The sequence below is a fragment of the Bacillus rossius genome, chromosome 1 (assembly GCF_032445375.1).
Source record: "Bacillus rossius redtenbacheri isolate Brsri chromosome 1, Brsri_v3, whole genome shotgun sequence".
Classification (NCBI taxonomy): domain Eukaryota; kingdom Metazoa; phylum Arthropoda; class Insecta; order Phasmatodea; family Bacillidae; genus Bacillus; species Bacillus rossius.
The window spans coordinates 51,829,558-51,854,428 of NC_086330.1; the positions used below are offsets into that span (position 1 = coordinate 51,829,558).

At 38.9% G+C, this 24,871-nt stretch overlaps 1 protein-coding gene across 5 annotated transcripts in view; it reads right to left on the bottom strand.

Annotated features, from left to right (window-relative positions):
* The window catches only part of LOC134535968 (dual specificity tyrosine-phosphorylation-regulated kinase 2), a 574,108-nt gene that overhangs the window by 150,023 nt on the left and 399,214 nt on the right, over nt 1-24,871 (bottom strand). Inside the window, exon 1 of one of the 5 annotated variants that reach the window (XM_063375442.1) lies at nt 481-681. The exons of the other annotated variants lie outside the window; for them this stretch is intronic. Within the exon in view, the coding sequence (XP_063231512.1) occupies nt 481-552 (72 nt within the window). The 5' untranslated portion in view covers nt 553-681. Of the gene's footprint in view, nt 1-480; nt 682-24,871 lie in introns of those variants that run through there. 5 annotated transcript variants of the gene reach the window in all.

The following is a 24,871-nucleotide window of genomic DNA, read 5'->3' on the forward strand; positions in this document are numbered from 1 at the left end:
AGCATTTAAGAGTTCGCTGAGGGCCGAAAAGTACATTTAATTTCGGATTAAGTTTTTTAACTGTATTTTTAGAAGCGTTAAAATGCCTAAAACGCATGTTTTCAGAGTAATTTTAAGGCATAAAACAATCAGTACAGATTCTTGAAAGCACTTAAGTGGCTTGCATAACACCTTTATCTTCATTTCTCCGCTATATAATGTTACGGTCACCGCTCAAATTTCACAGTTATCATGTGACGACGAGACGAATGCGCGCCAGTTCAGAGACTTGCGCTTAGAGGCTATACCGCGCTGGAAGCGCCAGCGAGCGTCGCGCTTATCATCCCGCCTCACTAACACACATACATCCCTGACGAGGCGGGCCCCTTAACCATCTGCTCGGCTCCCCGGGGGGGGGGGGGGGAAGGGTTAGAGGGTGTAAGGTGATTGGGGCTATTTATAAACGGGGCGACTTTCTCCGCAAGACGGGGCGACACACACCTCGGGGCGGCGACTGACGCGCGGCTCCAGGCTGTAGACGACACACTTGAGCCGCAGCACCTCCGCGGGCATGGCGAAGAGAGGCAGGTCCCTCCCGCGCGCACGGGCCCTCTGAGGGCCAAGGCCCGGGCTACAGCACCACGTGGGAGAGAGAGAGAGAGAGAGAGACAGCACACGCGGCGGCCCCGCGAACACTTCGACACTGACCTCGGTCACGACGCCGCCCCGTTGTTTTTCCTTCGCCCTCTCTCTCTCCCCCCCCCCCCCCCCCTGGATGTGCGGTGGGAGGGAGAACCCCCCCACACGTGAAGGCGGCCCTGGATAGCCGGCGAGTTATCCGGCCAATGGCAGCGGGCGACGGTCCGCGTTGTCGCTTCCGTCTACGCATCCCCTCCACCCCCCCCCCCATCCTTCCCGCTCCCAAACACGGAGAACAAGGTCGCCTCGGGGCGCCGATAGAGGCTCAGCTGCCCCTCGATTCGTAACGGGTCGCAGGTGTGACGTCTGTCCGAGGCCCAGCTGTTGCCGGAATAACACAGCGCAACGGTTTTTGGTCTGAGTTGCCTCCAACTTTTCAGTTTGAAACTCATTTGAAATTAATTAATGCAACACTGTGCTGGCTGAAATTTTTTTTTTTAATTGTTTTTCTTCTTGTGCATTTTTTTTTTTTTTTTTTAACTTTTAAAACATCAAAACTTTAACTCATATTAAAACTCTTTACATAATAAAACAAATGTTCAGTTTAAAGTTATAGACCATAATTTGATTTATCATTTATATTTTTTGATCCGACATTCATACTAACATTATTTTATTATGCCATTTTTATAACCTCTATAATCGCCCACGTGTTCTTCGCCATTTTTAAGATACGCTGTGGCACGGTTTTGATTGGCTGATTGCATCCAAAATTCAACATACTTTAGGACCCGTCCCATAAGCAAAAAAATTTGATAGAAACTCGAGTCATCAAACTTGTCAAACATGGCTGCGCTAGTGACGTTATCGATGACGTCATAGACGTCCATCTTTATTTCACAAAACATATTGGAAGGTTTGACAGCGTGACAAGTGCCTTAATGCGCCACGCTCTGTTTGGAGAAGGTCGATGGTTCGAGTCCAACAGCCAAGACCTGCTATAATCCTGGAGGTCCCGCCTTAAAACCCGTTCGCACAATCGTGCAAAGTAACACCCTATCATACCAATACTAAATAACCAATAAATGACGTAGCCAAGACTAGAACCGACGACCATACTTACTTTCCAACCTTTTAATCTTAGCTTCGCGTCCTTTCAACGTGATTTTATTGCACGACAAATCCAATGCGAAAGTACGGTCTTTGGTTGACACTGTTGATGAAAAAAAGTGAATTCTTACTGTACATGTATGTAGTTACAATGTCTCTAATACCAGTGAGAATTTTCATAAGTTTGGTTCATAACAATACTATTGCGTATCCTTATATCTATTTACAGAAATTGAATTTGTAACGATCAAGTAAAACGGAGCCTTCTCAAGAAACTATAAGGAACTTTCTTCCTTATAGAACCACGCAAGAACAAATTTTATCTAAATTATAGAATGTGTTAATCTTTTATGTAACAGCACAAAACTAATATTTAAAAAAAAAAGAGAGTGTGGGTGTGTTTGTAAGAAATATACTCGAAAACTACGAATGGAAATAGGGTATGTTTTACTTAAATAAAAAAGGTGGTTCCGTTAAGATATATCAATATATGTAACTTAAACAGAAGAAAATCGATCATTTGAACAGCTTTTCTAGGTTTACACTAGTTAAACCGTAAGGGCTCAGTTTATATGTCAATTTACCTAATCATGATATAAAGATGAAACTCTAAACTGAACAATTAACTACACTGAGTGTTTGTAGGCACAGTAAACACTGGTTTTCGTCAAGTTTCTCCATGGCACCCCCACCCCCTTCCCAACAGTTGTGCAAGTTCTCCGAAAATTTGAGTGCTTATCGGAATGTGGTTCAATTAGCGTTTAACCTTCCAAAGTAAGTGGTACGAGACTGCCTGTTTGAACTTATAACTGTAGTTATTATTCTCCGAAAATTGATTTTTTTTTTGTAAATGAAATAGGAATATTCATGTAAAATTACAGGTAGGCCTACTTGTACATTTGTACATTCACATGAAAACATACGTCTCGCTACAAAATAGTGTTCGCAGGAACACTGGGTTCAGATTCTCACACGGGCATTTATGTGTTTTGTCCCAGTACCTCCAATAGTTAAAAGTTATTTGTAAACCGTTCCCTGAATAGTTTCCCAGTATTTACTGGGCACATTAATAAGCATAATAAAACAAAATAGAGTCCAATGATTGAATATTAATTTTTTTAATGGTTGGAAAAAAAATTGCTTCAATGAAACTCCAATTAAAATTATAAAATTACGCGCTAATTTTCGTTAAGAAATTATCTCGAAAAACGTATTTCATGTATGCAAAAATAACCATAGCCATGTGTTGTAGAAATTTACAAACTATTTCTTGGCAAATGGTTTCCAAAATTATCTTTCGTAAAAGTAAATTTAAAAAAAAAAACATTTTTTTTTCTGTGTACCCGTACGAAGCCGACTACATACTGCGTCGGATGAAAACAGTTGTGGAAAATGGCTGACGGCCTGTCCTCTGTGAGGGCCACGTCTGAAAGGAATTCCGACCACGCTGTCTACGTCCGCAGCGCGATCACGACGGCGACTGGCGGAATAAGCGGCGGGCAATTACAGGTCGCAGCAGCCACTCGTTTAGCTGGAAGCGGCGCGCGCTAATTGCGTGCCTGTAACGGTCGTGGGTCGCTCCGAGGGGAATCCTAAATTCCTGTCCCGCCGCTGTCGGAATAAACAAGCCTCTCTCCACAACGCACGAGTGGGATCTATTTGGGCCATTAATTCACATCGACGACTAGCATAATTGCGTTTACCATGGAAATTACTCAAATATACATATCAATCAACGAATCTGATTGGAATTTTAACGATCATCACAATGGAAAAAAAAAAATTTGTCTTCATTAAAAATTATTGCAGGCAGTAAACCTTTTGTTTGTGCAGAGCTTACACCGCATAATAAAACTACAGTTAACAAACACATAAACGAAGAAGAAAATAATCAAAACGAACTGTTGAATACAGAAAAAAAAAACGGGCACGGGTGGAGGAAGAGAAGGAATGGACAGCTACACACACTGAATGTCCATTAATATATTGGCTTATTTGCATTCGCTCGCAGCATTTTCAAACTGCGCAGTGCAATAATATTCATTTTACGCTAATGTAACTTACAAACTGATATTTTGCGGACTTTTTTCCCCAACTTCCCTCTATTCCTCTTGCGTCCGCCACTGGTGCTGGACATGAGGAAAACTCCTAAAACTAGTTTGTGGGAATCCGCGCAAAGTGCACACCACTGTTCAAAAGGAATTCACCCAGGGCCGGTGCAAGGTAAATTGGCGCCCTAGGCGAAAAACCTTAATTAGCCCCCCCCCCCCCCCCGGCCGGACACCCCCAAAAAAATTGTCCTTGCCTCAAAATACATCACGTAAGCCTAATATTTTGTCAAAAATCAAATGTAAGCAGGCTTGTTTTTCTTTTCTTTTTTACTTATTACAAATCATTAACAGGTCACCGTGGACTTTAAATAATTACTATATCAATATAAACATTCCAAACTGTTACAAAAATCCATTTACTTCTAGTTTCAATAATCGTTAAACATGTTATATGAGCTGTTATGTGTCGTGCTGCGCCGCCCCCAGCTACTTGGCGCCCTAGGCGGTTGCCTAGTTCGCCTGTATGGACGCGCCGGCCCTGAATTCACCATCTCCCGAGCGACGCGGACGTCGCATGGCGAGATGTACACTTTTAGAAATTTTCAACCTTAAATTTTAAGAAAAACGCCGGGATCTCCGTAAATTTACGGATTTGTTCGTAAGTTTACGGTCGTTGAGTTCACTTACTTTGAACATTAATCACCAATAATAATCTTAATATTCTAACAAAAAAATTAAAAAACTTTTTGAGTCTAAAGTGAAAATCTTCGCTTTTCTTCCGCATGTATTATTTACCTTGTTTACAATGAAAAATACATTTCGGAAGTCGGTATCAAAACATATTATATTATACGGAGATCCAGTTATCCGAATTGACGAGGAACTCTTCGTTTATTTGCGGGTAATAGTTCGTGGAAAATGCAGGAAAATGTACTGTAATTTGTAACAGTGTGATGAAGTCACGTGGCAGAAGGAGCATACACAGCCTAGTGATAAGTTTCAAACATACACTTGGTGACTGAACATTCGACCTGGAAAGATGTGCGTGGACGTCACTAGCCACGCGGGAGAATGGGCGGATCCGACAACGCGCGACTTTTTTATATTTCAATCTCACTTCGGGCTAGCCAAACAATAAACAGTGCAATCCAGATAACATGGAGACTTGAAATAGACGTTAAGGCTGTGTCACACACCAGGTCTGTTATTTAATTTCTTTGACATAGCTATACCCCAAGTAACAGTAATCACGATTTTTTTTTTGCATTTTACTTTTAGTCGTAAATTTTGTCATGGGTCCTACTAACTGTATAATATCAGGCAAGTGATCATAATTAAGGATTTTTTGTGACTTTTTACCGCTATAGTAAGTATAACATGAGGTGAATAAAAATTGTAAATGAAAATAAAAGAGCGTTTATCGCAATGAATTTACAGCAATAGCTCTTAAATAATAGTAAGGACAGTAATATGTATAAACAAAAAAAGCGTGTGGAAACGAACCCCGCCTATCTGACCACACATACAGTGTTCAGGACTTCAGCAAATAAAAAAATTAAAAAAGGCGAGTTAAAAACTGCTCAAGATATACGACTGGATTAGGTTTATGAAAAGAATGTAAGAAAACTGTGTGAGTGGATGAATATTTCTGTATTTTTAGAAGAGTGTTTTAGGTCTTGCGCTTAGAGGCGATACCGCACTAGAAGCACCAGCGAGCGTCACACTTATCATCCCACCACACGAACACAAATACACCCCTGGCCGTTCCAGGTCATTATTTTAATTTTAGTTTAACATGGTAAAATTTGTAGACATTTTTAGCGGTCGAAAAAAAAATGTAGTACATTCTTTTTGCATAATTAGCTGACAAAGTGGAAATGTTAACAATTTTGTACAGTACAGATAAGGAGAACCAAATGGAATAAATAAATTAAAAATTTTGAATTTAAAGGCTACTGCGAAGCGTGATTTTGCATAATTAGCTGGAAAAGTTTCATTTCTAACGTTTTTGTATATGTATGTGATAGATAAGGTTTAATTTCTTTATTTATATATATATATATATATATATATAATTTTAGCCAGGTTTAAATTCTCAGAATTTAATATAATTTTCAAGGTTAAATATAATCACATATATATTTCATTTAGTGACAGTTCAGCCACTCAAAACGTCGGCAACCTAAAAAGGGAAATACGCTCTTAAGGAAGGCTACGTGAAAGTGATGCTGTTCGGACCGGCCAGCAGTAGCGCAAGAGGAGCAAGGCCGTCGCACGCGCCAGCTGCGGGCTCCTGGCAACCTGCTGGCGGAACACGCCCTCCCCTCCAGGCCGCGCGCGCTCCAGGACTCTCGCCTGGCCCACGGCGCTGCGCCGGGAGACAAAGGAAGGTCTTCCCACGGCCCGGCCCACCCGCCATGACGGAGCAGAACCCGGGAACAGGCGTCGTGGCCCATACGGAGACGACACACGTCCTTGTGGCTGGGCGTGGGTGGAACCAGATCACCGGGTCATGAAAACAATCGCATGTAGATGGACACGCGAAAGAAAAATTATTTTTTTTTTGGGTAGGCTGTATTTTTGGACTACAGCCGCCAGCGGTTTGTTTCATGAATTTCCATTGCGCTGAACGGTAATGCTGTGTACGAAAAAAAAAAAAATAATAATTGCGACACCAAACCGCTACAGACTCGGCCCATCGTTCACAACCACCGGCTCAACTAACTGGCTCCGTATCAACATCAGCATCATCACGTCCATTACCGAACAATTTCCTGCATTCCCCGTCAGTAGTTGGAAATGGGGGGTTCAAGCACAGGCGCAGGAGCCAGGAGCCGGCCGCCATCTTGGATGACGTCATTTTTAACCCAAAATTCCTCAAAATTCCTCAAAAATGACTCAAAATGACTCAAAATTTCCCGTTTTCGAGGGAAAAATTCCCGTTTCGAGGGAAAAATTCCCGTTTCGAGGGAAAATTTCCCGTTTTATTCCGTAAAAATCCCAGTGGATAGAAAAGTCCTAAAAGTGGCTTAATCATCCCTAACGCAAGCCACTGTTAAGCCGCTATCAGGACTTGACCTTTGACCTTGCTAATCTATGCTAATCTATGCCAATCTACGCTAATCTATGCCAATCTATGCCAATCTATGCTAATCTATGCCAATCTATGCTAATCCGTATGCTAATCTATGCTAATCTGTATGCTAATCCATACTAATCTGTATGCCAATCCATGCTAATCCATCCACCATTTTGTATTTCTAGAAATTTCCACCAACTTTGAATCGTGACGTCACCGTTGCACTTTGTGTCACGGACGCCATCTTGGATTTGAATTTTTTTTTTCGAACTTTGAAATTCGATGTAAACATCAACCACCATCTTGTTTTCGTCTGCTGGTGGCCGCCATCTTGTTTTCGTCTGCTGGTGGCAGCCATCTTGTTTTCGTCTGCTGGTGGCCGCCATCTTGTTTTCGTCTGCTGGAGGCAGCCATCTTGTGAGAGTGCGCTCACGCCATGTTAGTTTAATTCTTACCCGCTAGAGTGCAGTAATCATTTATTATTACTGTGACACCCACCATCTTGTCATTTGGCCACCATCTTGAAAATCCATAATTATTTAGCTAGGAATTCGGGAAAGATTCCAAAATTTATTAAATAAATCACCCATTAATTTATTTATTGAATCGCTGGATTCCCGTCCTTTGTTCGATACCTGATCGATGCAATAATGTTTAATTTTATGTAAAATAAAAATAATTTCAATAAACCATCTTCAACATTCTTAAAGAGACTTTAAAACCTCTACTACCATCATCCTATAAGCCATCAACACCACCATCTTGGAAAATTCGTAATTATATTGCTAGAGATTCGGGAAAAAGTTACAAATTCATTAAATAAATTTGCAAACAATAAAATGATTAATAAGTTGACTCAGGCCCTTGACACGATTCGGAATGAAGATGGAAAAAAATAAACATAATATAATAGTGGCAGGTTCGAGAAAGAAAACAACACAAGTTCTTTCACAAAATAAACTTTATTACATAATTTCTACTTTACTACACGAACACTTGCGAAAGCCAGCAATCTTATAATCATTTAGGTCCGCAGCGGCGTGAAATGACTAATTCTTAGCTCCAATCGGCTTATACTAGAAAGAGTCCAGCCAGAACCTTTACAGACATAGTCCTCCTCTTCTTGACAGAGTTTCTGGATACCGTTTTTAACAGTATGCTTCACATCGTTAGAACTGTAAATTACTGCAGCCGATGTCTTGAATGCACACTTCTTCACTTCGTCTTCGAATGGATACGGCTTTCCATATATACAGTCAAACCACAAGTTGTATTTTAATGAACCGTTTGTTGCTACATCATCAGTAAGCTGATTGATTATGTTCTCTTTGATATCATCAAGAAAATTACAAATGTCTTTCGACTCACCTAACGTATTTGGATAATAGTAGTCTTTCAATGTCCCACGAAATGCAGACTGCGCCAAGTAGAACCCATTATCATTCACTTGTAATGCGCCGAACACAGTCTTAGGTTTATTTTCATGTTCAGACGTCATACCAATCGGTTGCTGCACATCGGTTTTCTTGCTTGTTCTCTTACGAGTCTCCAATCTAAAGCGAGGAGTCGAAGTTTCTACAGGTAGTTCTTCAGTAGACACACTGACTTTACCGTTGCATTTTTTCACATGTCGTCGCAAACTGTCAATACGTGTAAACCATTCATGACACCCATCACAGCGAAACTTTATACGAGATGGATTCTTCTTGCATTTACTCCGCTCATGTCTTCGTGCATCATGAGAAAATGCGAACGACATATCACAGTAGCTGCAAGGATACCGTGGTGATGAAGACGATCCTTTCAGACCCGAACCAGATGATGTTGTTGCAGCAGTTACACCATCTCCAGGCATACTCTTATGAACATCAATACATCGTTGCTGCACCGAAACCTTTACTTTCTGCCGCACAGCAGGTCCTTTGCATGTCTTCATGTGCGTTTTCATATTATCTTGTCTTGCAAATTGCTTGTGACATTTCTCACAAACAAACATTTTACGATAAGGGTTCTTAGCGCATTCTCTCCTCTCATGTCGTCGAGTATTGCTGCTGTTTGTGAAAATCTTGTCACAGTAACAGCACCGATGTTCGTTAGTCGGTGTTGAATCACCAGTCATTGAAGTTTCCATCGAGGGCGAAACGAAGTTCGACGAGTTTTCCTGCGTAGTCAGCACCACCGGCATTAAAGTCTCTCCTGCTGACGGTATCGCGACTGTTGAAATCTCCTCTTTTGATGACGTCGTCTTTGCCGACGGGATCTGCACCTTCTCCACCGTAGCTGACGTCAGGGTTCCCGTAGACGATGGTGCGTCGTCCATCAAGTTCGGCGTTTTAGATGGTAAAGATGCCATCGAAGTCTCAAGAACAGGCAATTACACGACGTATGCACCAGTAGAATCAAACTAGGTGATCCTTACACCGACGGCGTCAGTAACAAACTGAGCGACCTGCTGTCCAGGACTCGCTTATATACACGCACCGGTTGGAATAATACTCTAGTCAAATCAAGAACCAATTACTATAATACTCGAGTCAAAACACCATTGAAAGAAGAAGCGCACCAAAATAAGGTAACGCATTTGGAAACAAATTCATCAAATGAAATGAACACGCAATGCACGCACTTGCAGCTTTCATCTCAAGGTATCATTTAAATTTCATTCAAGCGAAGTATCAAGCCAATGTCACATCATATTATCATCCTATTGGTCATACTATCCTCAAAATATAACAGTCTTATAAATCACACCAGTTATAGAAGGACTTATAGTTTATAACACACATCATTTCAGCCATTGTTCTTTAACAAATTCGAATTTAAAAATGTAAAATGTAAGTACTTGTTAAGTTGAAGAACCAGGTACGTAAATATATTATATACTTTATGGACACTGTAGGCACAAAAACCATGAAAGTACATATGTAAGAATGATATTTAATAAAACTAATATTAGCTCTATACCCACACGACTATGTGTTGACTGCTGTGTCTAGGGTGTTGACCTCAATTTATACCGCTAGGACCTCCCTCCAGTCCAGTCACGTGTACCGTTGCTTCCGCTGTTGTCCCCCGCCTTGCTGGCGGCCTCCAATATTCGAACGAGGTGATCAACCATCCAAACCCTAAACATGTTCGCATTGTGTCTTGAGATCGGACCTGGACATCCAAGTTACATAGAGTATAATATACTCTGAAATACATAATAAAGAGAAAATTGATATAAATAACATTATACTTTGCTTAATAGTTCCAGAAGTAATGAACGCACTGCTTGACCAGTGACAGGTGTAACTAAATATTAAATATATTTTATTTTCCATTACCTTTCGTGGAATTTATTAATCATTCACTCTACGAAAAACAACTCAAGACAATATACCTGACCATCGAATTAAAATACAGTACCGCTATGCCTTACATGAAAGTCTAATTATTCGATAATCTGAATAACCTATAAATCGTTCATGTACAAAGCCACACATACAGGCCAATTGTCTATGGACCATCAGACCGAGTCATGACAATATCAGACGTATAGGTTAGAATTTTCAGAACCGCAGGACCTTCTTCGTCTTTAGATAATTACAGTCATTTAGACCATCATGAAATCTTAATACATACTAAAGGACCAAGCGACCTTGAAAAATATTTTAGTAACACCAAGAGGTTTTGAACTAGTAAATATTCAGTCACTACATATTTTACTATGCGCAATCAACAAAAAGGAAGCACCATCAACGAAAAGACAGCACATTTGTAAACACCATCAACAAAAAGGAAGCACAATCGGAAGCACATTCATAGAAAAGGAAGCACAATCGGAAGCACAATCACAAAAAGGAAGCACATTTGGAAGCACAATCACAAAAAGGAAGCACATTTGGAAGCACAATCCACAAAAAGGAAGCACATTTGGAAGCACATTCAACGAAAAAGGAAGCACAATCATAGAAACAACGCACAATCGGAAGCACAATCAACAAAAAGGAAGCACATTCGGAAGCACATTCACAGAAAAGGAAGCACAATCGGAAGCACAATCACAAAAAGGAAGCACATTTGGAAGCACAACCACAAAAAGGAAGCACATTTGGAAGCACAACCACAAAAAGGAAGCACATTTGGAAGCACAATCCACAAAAAGGAAGCACATTTGGAAGCACATTCAACGAAAAAGGAAGCACAATCATAGAAACCACGCACAATCGGAAGCACAATCAACAAAAAGGAAGCACATTTTGGAAGCACCATCAACAAAAAGGAAGCACATTTTGGAAGCACCATCAAAAAGGCAGCACATTTTGGAAGCACAATCAAAAAAGGCAGCACATTTGGAAGCACCATCAACAAAAGAAGGAAACACATTTTGGAAGCACAATCAAAAAAGGCAGCACATTTGGAAGCACCATCAACAAAAAGAAGAAAGCACATTTTGGAAGCACCATCAAAAGGCAGCACATTTGGTAACACAAGTTACGAGAACTAAGTCTTAGTTAGAAATCAGAATGAAAGAAATAAAAACATTAAATTTTTACTTTTAATATTTAATTTATTTCTTAAGATTATACAAATAGAAGTAAAATAGGCCATTATTGTATGTAGCCAGCTTTCCTCAGTTCTTCGAGTATGAAGGATATTTCTTTTATGCACGAATAGTTTCCTGCACAAAGCGAGCCATGTAGAAGTCTTAGCCGGTCAACCAATAAGTTTGGATCTTTCCACGATGTGTAATCAATCTCTTCTACCACCATCTCACTTGCTTGTTTATTATAAATACTTTTAATATCACAATCGTCCCAGTGATCATAATAAGCGTTATCAGATTTATTTATTATAACACGTCGTTTCCATCGTTTCGGTCTCAGGACACCGTTACATTCTTCGATCTTGTCAGCTTTAGGTGCTTCATCACAGTCTATGCTTTTGTCAACAGCCTCAGAGTCACTGTTACAATCACTGTAGAAGACATCCTCTTCACCCAGATTACCATATGAATTCGATATCGATGATGTCGAAGTGCCATTATCGTCTTCATGCTTCCTTTTTAGGAGTCCATCATTTTTACAAAGTAAGAAAGATCTACTTGAATTCGGCTGGAATGTATTCTCACTTTTCACGTTAAGGATTCTTCCATTGTCTTCATTCTTCCATAAATCATCATCGTCCTTCAATTTAAGTTCTTTGTCGAGATCGGAAGAGCCACGAACATAATCTCTCTCAAGACAAGGAAAATTATTGTCGTAATGCAGATCACTATTCCTTAGTCTAGTAGATCCACCGTTGTACTCTGGCTTGTACGCAGGCTTAACGTTACAAGTTCTGTCATGTCTTTTTAAGCTCTCTCTCCGCGTAAACGACTTGTTACATCGAACGCAACTTATCATATTGCGTAGCGGATTTTTAACACAGTCATTCTTCTGGTGTTGTCTTCCATTCTTTCTCAAGATAAATTCTTTGCTGCAAAACTTACACCTGTGTCCTTTCGATACAGCGACAGACACCGAATCAGGATTCATATTAGTTACTGTGACTAATGTTAGATACAAACAGACAGTTTTCCAATTGGAACCATTACTTAAATATAATTTTTTAAATATTTCTTAAGCGATAGTTATCTCATGCAAAGGTACTTGTTGTAAGTAGTTCTGCTTTTCAACAACAGATGACACCACGTATTGCTTGCAGGTAAATATTATTTCTTTCTTTCATGCGGGATGCAGGATTCTCACTAACGATCGCAATAGAGGGATGGCATCGCTAGACTCCAAGGAGAAGGTAGTTTGTTCTTCCAGTTAGTGTTTCTCAGATTTCTCAGGGTATATATTATTATTTGACTGAATAATGATTTTTTTTTAAATTCCACCTAATAAAAATAAAATAGAAGCACTCAGAGAAAACCATCAGGGATGATGTCGTTTATAAACATCATAAATTACCATTTTTTTAAAAAAAAGTCCAAATTTAATCCTGCTTAAGCAAAGAGTTCACAAGCCCGCTTGTGAACTCTTTGCTTAAGCAACATGAGAGTTCTAGCACAAGCCCGCTTGTGAACTCTTTGCTTAAGCAACATGAGAGTTCTTGCACAAGCCCGCTTGTGAACTCTTTGCTTAAGCAACATGAGAGTTCTAGCACAAGCCCGCTTGTGAACTCTTTGCTTAATCAGGATTAAGTTTGGACTTTTTTAAAAAAAATGGTAATTTATGATGTTTATAAACGACATCATCCCTGATGGTTTTCTCTGAGTGCTTCTATTTTATTTTTATTAGGTGGAATTTAAAAAAAAATCATTATTCAGTCAAATAATAATATATACCCTGAGAAATCTGAGAAACACTAACTGGAAGAACAAACTACCTTCTCCTTGGAGTCTAGCGATGCCATCCCTCTATTGCGATCGTTAGTGAGAATCCTGCATCCCGCATGAAAGAAAGAAATAATATTTACCTGCAAGCAATACGTGGTGTCATCTGTTGTTGAAAAGCAGAACTACTTACAACAAGTACCTTTGCATGAGATAACTATCGCTTAAGAAATATTTAAAAAATTATATTTAAGTAATGGTTCCAATTGGAAAACTGTCTGTTTGTATCTAACATTAGTCACAGTAACTAATATGAATCCTGATTCGGTGTCTGTCGCTGTATCGAAAGGACACAGGTGTAAGTTTTGCAGCAAAGAATTTATCTTGAGAAAGAATGGAAGACAACACCAGAAGAATGACTGTGTTAAAAATCCGCTACGCAATATGATAAGTTGCGTTCGATGTAACAAGTCGTTTACGCGGAGAGAGAGCTTAAAAAGACATGACAGAACTTGTAACGTTACGCCTGCGTACAAGCCAGAGTACAACGGTGGATCTACTAGACTAAGGAATAGTGATCTGCATTACGACAATAATTTTCCTTGTCTTGAGAGAGATTATGTTCGTGGCTCTTCCGATCTCGACAAAGAACTTAAATTGAAGGACGATGATGATTTATGGAAGAATGAAGACAATGGAAGAATCCTTAACGTGAAAAGTGAGAATACATTCCAGCCGAATTCAAGTAGATCTTTCTTACTTTGTAAAAATGATGGACTCCTAAAAAGGAAGCATGAAGACGATAATGGCACTTCGACATCATCGATATCGAATTCATATGGTAATCTGGGTGAAGAGGATGTCTTCTACAGTGATTGTAACAGTGACTCTGAGGCTGTTGACAAAAGCATAGACTGTGATGAAGCACCTAAAGCTGACAAGATCGAAGAATGTAACGGTGTCCTGAGACCGAAACGATGGAAACGACGTGTTATAATAAATAAATCTGATAACGCTTATTATGATCACTGGGACGATTGTGATATTAAAAGTATTTATAATAAACAAGCAAGTGAGATGGTGGTAGAAGAGATTGATTACACATCGTGGAAAGATCCAAACTTATTGGTTGACCGGCTAAGACTTCTACATGGCTCGCTTTGTGCAGGAAACTATTCGTGCATAAAAGAAATATCCTTCATACTCGAAGAACTGAGGAAAGCTGGCTACATACAATAATGGCCTATTTTACTTCTATTTGTATAATCTTAAGAAATAAATTAAATATTAAAAGTAAAAATTTAATGTTTTTATTTCTTTCATTCTGATTTCTAACTAAGACTTAGTTCTCGTAACTTGTGTTACCAAATGTGCTGCCTTTTGATGGTGCTTCCAAAATGTGCTTTCTTCTTTTTGTTGATGGTGCTTCCAAATGTGCTGCCTTTTTTGATTGTGCTTCCAAAATGTGTTTCCTTCTTTTGTTGATGGTGCTTCCAAATGTGCTGCCTTTTTTGATTGTGCTTCCAAAATGTGCTGCCTTTTTGATGGTGCTTCCAAAATGTGCTTCCTTTTTGTTGATGGTGCTTCCAAAATGTGCTTCCTTTTTGTTGATTGTGCTTCCGATTGTGCGTGGTTTCTATGATTGTGCTTCCTTTTTCGTTGAATGTGCTTCCAAATGTGCTTCCTTTTTGTGGATTGTGCTTCCAAATGTGCTTCCTTTTTGTGGTTGTGCTTCCAAATGTGCTTCCTTTTTGTGGTTGTGCTTCCAAATGTGCTTCCTTTTTGTGATTGTGCTTCCGATTGTGCTTCCTTTTCTGTGAATGTGCTTCCGAATGTGCTTCCTTTTTGTTGATTGTGCTTCCGATTGTGCGTTGTTTCTATGATTGTGCTTCCTTTTTCGTTGAATGTGCTTCCAAATGTGCTTCCTTTTTGTGGATTGTGCTTCCAAATGTGCTTCCTTTTTGTGATTGTGCTTCCAAATGTGCTTCCTTTTTGTGATTGTGCTTCCGATTGTGCTTCCTTTTCTATGAATGTGCTTCCGATTGTGCTTCCTTTTTGTTGATGGTGTTTACAAATGTGCTGTCTTTTCGTTGATGGTGCTTCCTTTTTGTTGATTGCGCATAGTAAAATATGTAGTGACTGAATATTTACTAGTTCAAAACCTCTTGGTGTTACTAAAATATTTTTCAAGGTCGCTTGGTCCTTTAGTATGTATTAAGATTTCATGATGGTCTAAATGACTGTAATTATCTAAAGACGAAGAAGGTCCTGCGGTTCTGAAAATTCTAACCTATACGTCTGATATTGTCATGACTCGGTCTGATGGTCCATAGACAATTGGCCTGTATGTGTGGCTTTGTACATGAACGATTTATAGGTTATTCAGATTATCGAATAATTAGACTTTCATGTAAGGCATAGCGGTACTGTATTTTAATTCGATGGTCAGGTATATTGTCTTGAGTTGTTTTTCGTAGAGTGAATGATTAATAAATTCCACGAAAGGTAATGGAAAATAAAATATATTTAATATTTAGTTACACCTGTCACTGGTCAAGCAGTGCGTTCATTACTTCTGGAACTATTAAGCAAAGTATAATGTTATTTATATCAATTTTCTCTTTATTATGTATTTCAGAGTATATTATACTCTATGTAACTTGGATGTCCAGGTCCGATCTCAAGACACAATGCGAACATGTTTAGGGTTTGGATTGTTGATCACCTCGTTCGAATATTGGAGGCCGCCAGCAAGACGGGGGACAACAGCGGAAGCAACGGTACACGTGACTGGACTGGAGGGAGGTCCTAGCGGTATAAATTGAGGTCAACACCCTAGACACAGCAGTCAACACATAGTCGTGTGGGTATAGAGCTAATATTAGTTTTATTAAATATCATTCTTACATATGTACTTTCATGGTTTTTGTGCCTACAGTGTCCATAAAGTATATAATATATTTACGTACCTGGTTCTTCAACTTAACAAGTACTTACATTTTACATTTTTAAATTCGAATTTGTTAAAGAACAATGGCTGAAATGATGTGTGTTATAAACTATAAGTCCTTCTATAACTGGTGTGATTTATAAGACTGTTATATTTTGAGGATAGTATGACCAATAGGATGATAATATGATGTGACATTGGCTTGATACTTCGCTTGAATGAAATTTAAATGATACCTTGAGATGAAAGCTGCAAGTGCGTGCATTGCGTGTTCATTTCATTTGATGAATTTGTTTCCAAATGCGTTACCTTATTTTGGTGCGCTTCTTCTTTCAATGGTGTTTTGACTCGAGTATTATAGTAATTGGTTCTTGATTTGACTAGAGTATTATTTCAACCGGTGCGTGTATATAAGCGAGTCCTGGACAGCAGGTCGCTCAGTTTGTTACTGACGCCGTCGGTGTAAGGATCACCTAGTTTGATTCTACTGGTGCATACGTCGTGTAATTGCCTGTTCTTGAGACTTCGATGGCATCTTTACCATCTAAAACGCCGAACTTGATGGACGACGCACCATCGTCTACGGGAACCCTGACGTCAGCTACGGTGGAGAAGGTGCAGATCCCGTCGGCAAAGACGACGTCATCAAAAGAGGAGATTTCAACAGTCGCGATACCGTCAGCAGGAGAGACTTTAATGCCGGTGGTGCTGACTACGCAGGAAAACTCGTCGAACTTCGTTTCGCCCTCGATGGAAACTTCAATGACTGGTGATTCAACACCGACTAACGAACATCGGTGCTGTTACTGTGACAAGATTTTCACAAACAGCAGCAATACTCGACGACATGAGAGGAGAGAATGCGCTAAGAACCCTTATCGTAAAATGTTTGTTTGTGAGAAATGTCACAAGCAATTTGCAAGACAAGATAATATGAAAACGCACATGAAGACATGCAAAGGACCTGCTGTGCGGCAGAAAGTAAAGGTTTCGGTGCAGCAACGATGTATTGATGTTCATAAGAGTATGCCTGGAGATGGTGTAACTGCTGCAACAACATCATCTGGTTCGGGTCTGAAAGGATCGTCTTCATCACCACGGTATCCTTGCAGCTACTGTGATATGTCGTTCGCATTTTCTCATGATGCACGAAGACATGAGCGGAGTAAATGCAAGAAGAATCCATCTCGTATAAAGTTTCGCTGTGATGGGTGTCATGAATGGTTTACACGTATTGACAGTTTGCGACGACATGTGAAAAAATGCAACGGTAAAGTCAGTGTGTCTACTGAAGAACTACCTGTAGAAACTTCGACTCCTCGCTTTAGATTGGAGACTCGTAAGAGAACAAGCAAGAAAACCGATGTGCAGCAACCGATTGGTATGACGTCTGAACATGAAAATAAACCTAAGACTGTGTTCGGCGCATTACAAGTGAATGATAATGGGTTCTACTTGGCGCAGTCTGCATTTCGTGGGACATTGAAAGACTACTATTATCCAAATACGTTAGGTGAGTCGAAAGACATTTGTAATTTTCTTGATGATATCAAAGAGAACATAATCAATCAGCTTACTGATGATGTAGCAACAAACGGTTCATTAAAATACAACTTGTGGTTGGACTGTATATATGGAAAGCCGTATCCATTCGAAGACGAAGTGAAGAAGTGTGCATTCAAGACATCGGCTGCAGTAATTTACAGTTCTAACGATGTGAAGCATACTGTTAAAAACGGTATCCAGAAACTCTGTCAAGAAGAGGAGGACTATGTCTGTAAAGGTTCTGGCTGGACTCTTTCTAGTATAAGCCGATTGGAGCTAAGAATTAGTCATTTCACGCCGCTGCGGACCTAAATGATTATAAGATTGCTGGCTTTCGCAAGTGTTCGTGTAGTAAAGTAGAAATTATGTAATAAAGTTTATTTTGTGAAAGAACTTGTGTTGTTTTCTTTCTCGAACCTGCCACTATTATATTATGTTTATTTTTTTCCATCTTCATTCCGAATCGTGTCAAGGGCCTGAGTCGACTAATTAATCATTTTATTGTTTGCAAATTTATTTAATGAATTTGTAACTTTTTCCCGAATCTCTAGCAATATAATTACGAATTTTCCAAGATGGTGGTGTTGATGGCTTATAGGATGATGGTAGTAGAGGTTTTAAAGTCTCTTTAAGAATGTTGAAGATGGTTTATTGAAATTATTATTATTTTACATAAAATTAAACATTATTGCATCGATCAGGTATCGAACAAAGGACGGGAATCCAGCGATTCAATAAATAAATTAATGGGTGATTTATTTAATAAATTTTGGAATCTTTCCCGAATTCCTAGCTAAATAATTATGGATTTTCAAGATGGTGGCCAAATGACAAGATGGTGGGTGTCACAGTAATAATAAATGATTACTGCACTCTAGCGGGTAAGAATTAAACTAACATGGCGTGAGCGCACTCTCACAAGATGGCTGCCTCCAGCAGACGAAAACAAGATGGCGGCCACCAGCAGACGAAAACAAGATGGCTGCCACCAGCAGACGAAAACAAGATGGTGGTTGATGTTTACATCGAATTTCAAAGTTCGAAAAAAAAAATTCAAATCCAAGATGGCGTCCGTGACACAAAGTGCAACGGTGACGTCACGATTCAAAGTTGGTGGAAATTTCTAGAAATACAAAATGGTGGATGGATTAGCATGGATTGGCATACAGATTAGTATGGATTAGCATACAGATTAGCATAGATTAGCATACGGATTAGCATAGATTGGCATAGATTAGCATAGATTGGCATAGATTGGCATAGATTAGCGTAGATTGGCATAGATTGGCATAGATTAGCATAGATTAGCAAGGTCAAAGGTCAAGTCCTGATAGCGGCTTAACAGTGGCTTGCGTTAGGGATGATTAAGCCACTTTTAGGACTTTTCTATCCACTGGGATTTTTACGGAATAAAACGGGAAATTTTCCCTCGAAACGGGAATTTTTCCCTCGAAACGGGAATTTTTCCCTCGAAAACGGGAAATTTTGAGTCATTTTGAGTCATTTTTGAGGAATTTTGAGGAATTTTGGGTTAAAAATGACGTCATCCAAGATGGCGGCCGGCTCCTGGCTCCTGCGCCTGTGCTTGAACCCCCCATTTCCAACTACTCCCGTCGCTTCTCGCGATGTAGACGGCTGTGGCTCGCTCGAGCGGGGGCTCGTTTTGCCCCAGTGGCTCACTTCTCTCGTCAACCTTTTTGCCACATTCGATATCTACGATACTTTTCTGCAATTTCGGCATTGCTTCGACTCGGGCGATTTCGCTTGTTTTCTTTCTTTCTATCCAACATAACCCGCTTAGGCATTTTGCGATTAATGACTCAAAAACCCAAGTTAAGTAACTTTACAGTTATTCCACTCAACTAGCACCACCCAGTGCCTCACTCGTGAGCAACTTAAAGTTTAAATCACGCAAATCGGTCCATTACTCTCGGAGTTACAGCTCTCATTGGCTTCAATTCGACGCTCCCCACCAACGCTCTTACGTCTCACTGCAAATGTTAACCGGATGAGACATGCGTAGAGACCACCAGCAATGCCTGCTCTACTAAGATATATTTGCTTCAGCTCTGTAGCTTTATAGTTTATAAGTTTTAGGCGGTGTAGAATCTCAACCCAAGATTAGACATTTATTTATCTGTCAGTTTCTACTCTGTTATTTATACTAGATCGATTGTTTACAGGACTTGTTCGGTTTTGATAAATTTAGCTAAGTGCTTTATTGAGAGACCTGCATTGCGTACTCTAAGATGAGTGGCCGAAAAAACATTCAGCAAAAAAAAAAAAACCTGGCGAAAATTTCCGTCGCAGTGGCAGAAACGCACAGAGTGACACGGGCCTTACTGCGCCGCAGACGTTTTTAGTTCGCTCTAAGTTTTATCGTTGATGTCGGTTTTCATTTCAGTACAGCGTGTCCTGTTTTCTAATAGGTAATATTTCACATTTCACATTTAAAATTTGGTATTCCAGTTAAAACTAATTTTACGTTCGATAATCTGGCAAAATCGCTTATCCGGCATTAGACGTCATCCCGAATTTGCCACACTAAAGACCTATCACTGTACTATTTCGGGGTACACGCTGATAAACTTGTACATAAACAGACCAATGTCTTTCGATCACTGGTTGCTGCCACATTTAACCATCCGTCCGGATTGAACATGATTGGGTGTTGCACTGTAATTTTTTTGTAAATGGAATATAAATATTCAAGTAAAATTAAAGTTCCTTGTAAACCGTTCCCAGAATAGCTTTACAGTATTGACTACGCACATAATAAGCATGATACAACAAAATAAAGTCAAATTGTTGAATATTCGATTATCATGTCCATAGTTTAAAAAATTATGATTGAATGAAACATCAATTAAAATGTAAAATTACTAACCAAATGTCCGCAAGAAATAATCAGTAATATTTCGAAAAACATAATTCATAAATACTGAAATAACCATAGCCATGTGTTGAACAAAGTTACAATATCTTTATTGTAGTATTACAAATCATTTCTTGGCAACTGGTTCGTTAAAGTACAGACAATTTTTTTCTGTTTAATTTCCTAACTAACTTCACGTATTACAGGGCAATTCAAAGACTCATAAGCCGACCAAACTTTTATTAATATGCATAATGGTATCGTTTCTTAACTGTCTTCAATATAATAACGCGAGTTTTGCAGGCTCCTACCTAACACCGTTGTGCTGAGTCTGATAATGGCTCGCGGGTAGGACTCTGGACCAAAGAGAAACAATGGACCAAAGAATTGTCGAATCACAGGCTACCAACTGAAACGTCTCACAAGTCAGCAGCCAATCAACAGGTGACACCTGCCCGAGTAGGCAGGGAACTGTGCAGTCTATCCTGGAGGTCAATCAACGTAAAAATGTTTCACGTGCTCTCCTCACCGAACAAACCACGCAACAAGAGCACAATTCTCTTGAAAGTGGAGTTCATCACTGTATACGCGTTGCGTTTCTATTTCACAATAAAATTAAGCTTACTGGTAGGGACATGCATATTTAGCGAAAAGATTCCAAGGCCAGCTGAAAGTTAAAATACTGTATCATCGTCTGTGTTTCATGATTGGGTGAATTTCTTTCGGGTACATGCACACTGTCAGAAAACCAATCACAGTAATTCAGTGCGGAAGCAAACGCGTCCTGATTGGCTCGGTGAAATAAGGCAACGACTTCTCTCGCAGACGGCTGCCAATCAAAAGTAAGAAACCGCTGGTCCGGGTATACCTTGTTGCACTCTAATACGCGATAAAATGTTTTTGTGAAAAATGCCTGCCCCCAGTTATTGCTTGCTGATTTTTCTGTGTGTCGTCAATTTTGAGACCGTCCAACTTACACCGTTGCTTTGATTTTTTTCAAGAACAAACAAAATGAACATAAACCGGTAACTCTACATAAAATTAATAAATCAACTACAATCAATGTCACACCAGGCTACACAACATAATTAATCATAAACAGAGAGGAACTACGAGAATTCAATGACTTCACGGAGCAATATAATACTAAAACCATGGTTCAATGGATACGAACTGGATCCACAAAGCTGTATGGGGGTTTCAAAAGGGCTCTCCACAGTGGCGAAATACCATGAGAGAACCCTTCGCGGGGATTCGTCAGTACACGTGGCGTTCTATTTCTGTGCCGGTAAAGCCAAAGTTACCACAAAAAAAAACAACTAACTTTTCACTGGCTTTCCGAGAAGGTTGTTGCAGAGAGAGAGAGAAAAAGGGGAAACGCCACGCGAATGTAACGAATTCGCATCGCGAGTTGATGGGATTACTCGCTCGCGCGGCGACTGTGGCGCCGCGCGCTGCGTGGATGGGAACTGCGAGGCACTAAGCCCCGACGCCTGGCGCTCCACACCAGTTCTCCAGCCTGTCTCGGTGCCCTTCCTGGCGATGGAACGTTAGGCAGTAGTGGGTAATTACGCATTATTAAATAATAGATTGAATAATCGGTTCATAAAATATTAATCGAATAATGCACTCAAAATATTAATTTTTTTTAAAAGGAGACTTTGATTTTTTTAATGGTGTATTTCCAACTCGAGAAGTGAGTTTATTCCATTATTAGCAATATGATCATTTTCTTTCTGGCACCTACAGGAAAAATGGTACAAAAATGAGAGGAAATAAAAATCTGACAAATTTCACTTTTCCATATGCATGGAGTTGCTTTTTTTATTATTATTATTGAAAGGTCATCCGAAGTGCCGGCAAGTTATTCTCGTTTTCAGTGACCAAACATTCGGCCACGCGGGTAATATTTACTGTGCGTGACAATAAATACTAATAATATTATGCGTGTGTGCTGGAGGATTACTACCACAGAAAGAAAAAAATAGATGAATCATCGATTCTGCCCATAACTTAATCGTCCGTGTCTCAACATGGTACTGGCACAAAATTGTTATTTCTGATAAAGCTCAATATGCTTTCTAAACAATAATTATTTTCAAAATGTACATTCCTGGTATTAAAAACAAATAAAATGTGAAAAAATAGAAAAGTTAATTTTTTTTGCAAACTATGAAAATTAAAAATAAAACTATTTCTTACACAGAGGCTGAACAAATTTTTTATACTAACAGTATTATTTAGATTATAATTTCATAAAAAAAATTACAAAACGTACCTGGTTCACTTTTTATTTACATACAATTAATGGGTAATTTGCGTTCTTTGTTTATGTACATAGTACATACATAAGGCTCTATAAAAATACCAGTTTTCTATAGCGTGGTTTAATTTTTAGTGTTAACATATTTTACTTTTTGTAATGTGTAAAAAACACGAAACAATTGTAAACCTGTCTATTGCTGAATTTTGTTTGGGTATAAATAAGTAAATGGATGGTACATGTACTATGATAATGGGACGTATAACAACACTGGTGGTTGTGCCAGATCGCCGCTCCGAGAATCCGGAAACAGGTTCCGACGGTGAAAGAGACAAACTGAAGGAGAAGGGATAGGAGACCCTGTGATACATCGCTGGCAATATAGTATTTTCTAATACATTACCAGAGTGGTTGTGATTTAAAAGTTTTTTTAAACGCCTTTGAATTATATATATTTTTTACTGGCCTGAGTAGCAAAAATAGTTTTAAAACCAATTACTCTTACTTAAAAATAAAGGCGCCACCTCTCTCGACAAGTCAATGTGTTACTTTTTTTTTCTCTTAATTTTCTAAGAACACTAAACACAATGTTAATATGTATACTCTTTGATAGCATTAAAAATATAATATGCATTTTAAATGCTTGCTGAATACGACCAGCATCAATCAATAAAAATTCAAAGTTCGAAGAACTTTGATGAAACAAACATACGTCATACGATTCGGTTAGCCAACGCAAAGGAAGACAGCACGTTGTCCTATCTGTATTGTCTAAGAAATAAAATTTAAAAAAAGGCTTACGAGCTTGGCAGTAAGAATTAAATAACTTGATGTGTGCAATCTTTCACGTGTAAATAATTTTTGAAGTCAAACTGAGAAAAACCTTACTCCCTTTTCCCATCTGGAGAGTCTTTTTTTTTTGTGTTATAATAAAATTTGGCACTAATTCCTTGCTGATGTGTAGTTGATATCTTTGTTTAAGAATACTCATTTCGTGACTGTATTTTTACGATTCTTCCTTGCGAATTCTTTTCAAGCTATAAGGTCTGGTTTATAAATTACGCAAGAACGCATGGTGCAAAATGTTCAGCAACCACATTTCAAAGTACCGTTTTATAAACTAAGTAAGACGCAATAACGCAACGCAAGTATTATTCAACTTACAACTTGCTTGCAACTTTTTAAGACGCAGACGTTGTGAGCATATAATAACACTTCAATTTTACTACACTTACTAGACTTTCACATGGGAAAAGAAAATAACACTTTTAAATACAATTATTTATAAATTCGAATAATCAAAAGACGCACGGAGTATAAATTTGTTTTCTAATGTTTAGAACTTTCAAGTTACAGGGTTGTAGACGTTCTGTGACTTGCGTTCTTTGTAATCGACTGTGATTTCCTTAGCGTTGGTTGGGTTGTTGCGTTCCTTGCGTCATTTATAAACCAAGCCTTACACAAACTTCTAGCATTAGCCAATATGCAGTTGTTTTGCTAAAGGCCCTGCCACACTGTCTAATATTCGTCTCCAATGTATTTGACAATACAGTTGGAGGGGAAGTATTGTACGGAAAATGGCTTCCAATTTTCTCCATGAAATATATTTTGACAGATAACCACGAATCTGTTTTAAATCATGTCGCACTTTCAAAGTTTATTTTTGGTCTGAACTGTCTCAAAACCTTCATTTTTTTTTTTCAATTTTGAATGCAAATCATATATCACAGTGCTGGACGGATTTTTTAAACTTGTTATTATGTTTCTGAAGTTAAAATTTTTTGAACAAAATAAAATTTAATTCGCAATAAAATTTGTTGTATAATAAAATTAATTTTGAGAGCTTGTTTAAGTTATAGAAACATAATTTAATTTTTACGCATAAAATGTTTTCGCGTATCACACTTATACTAACATTATTTTAGTTGTTTACCTATTGTTTAACCTTTTTAATCGAACACGAGCACTTCGCCATTTTAAAGAATCGTTGAGACGGAAACGGATGTCATTTCCGTTTTCGCTAGGCACGATTTTTATTTGGCGGATCGCATCCAACATCCATACTTATTTTAGAAC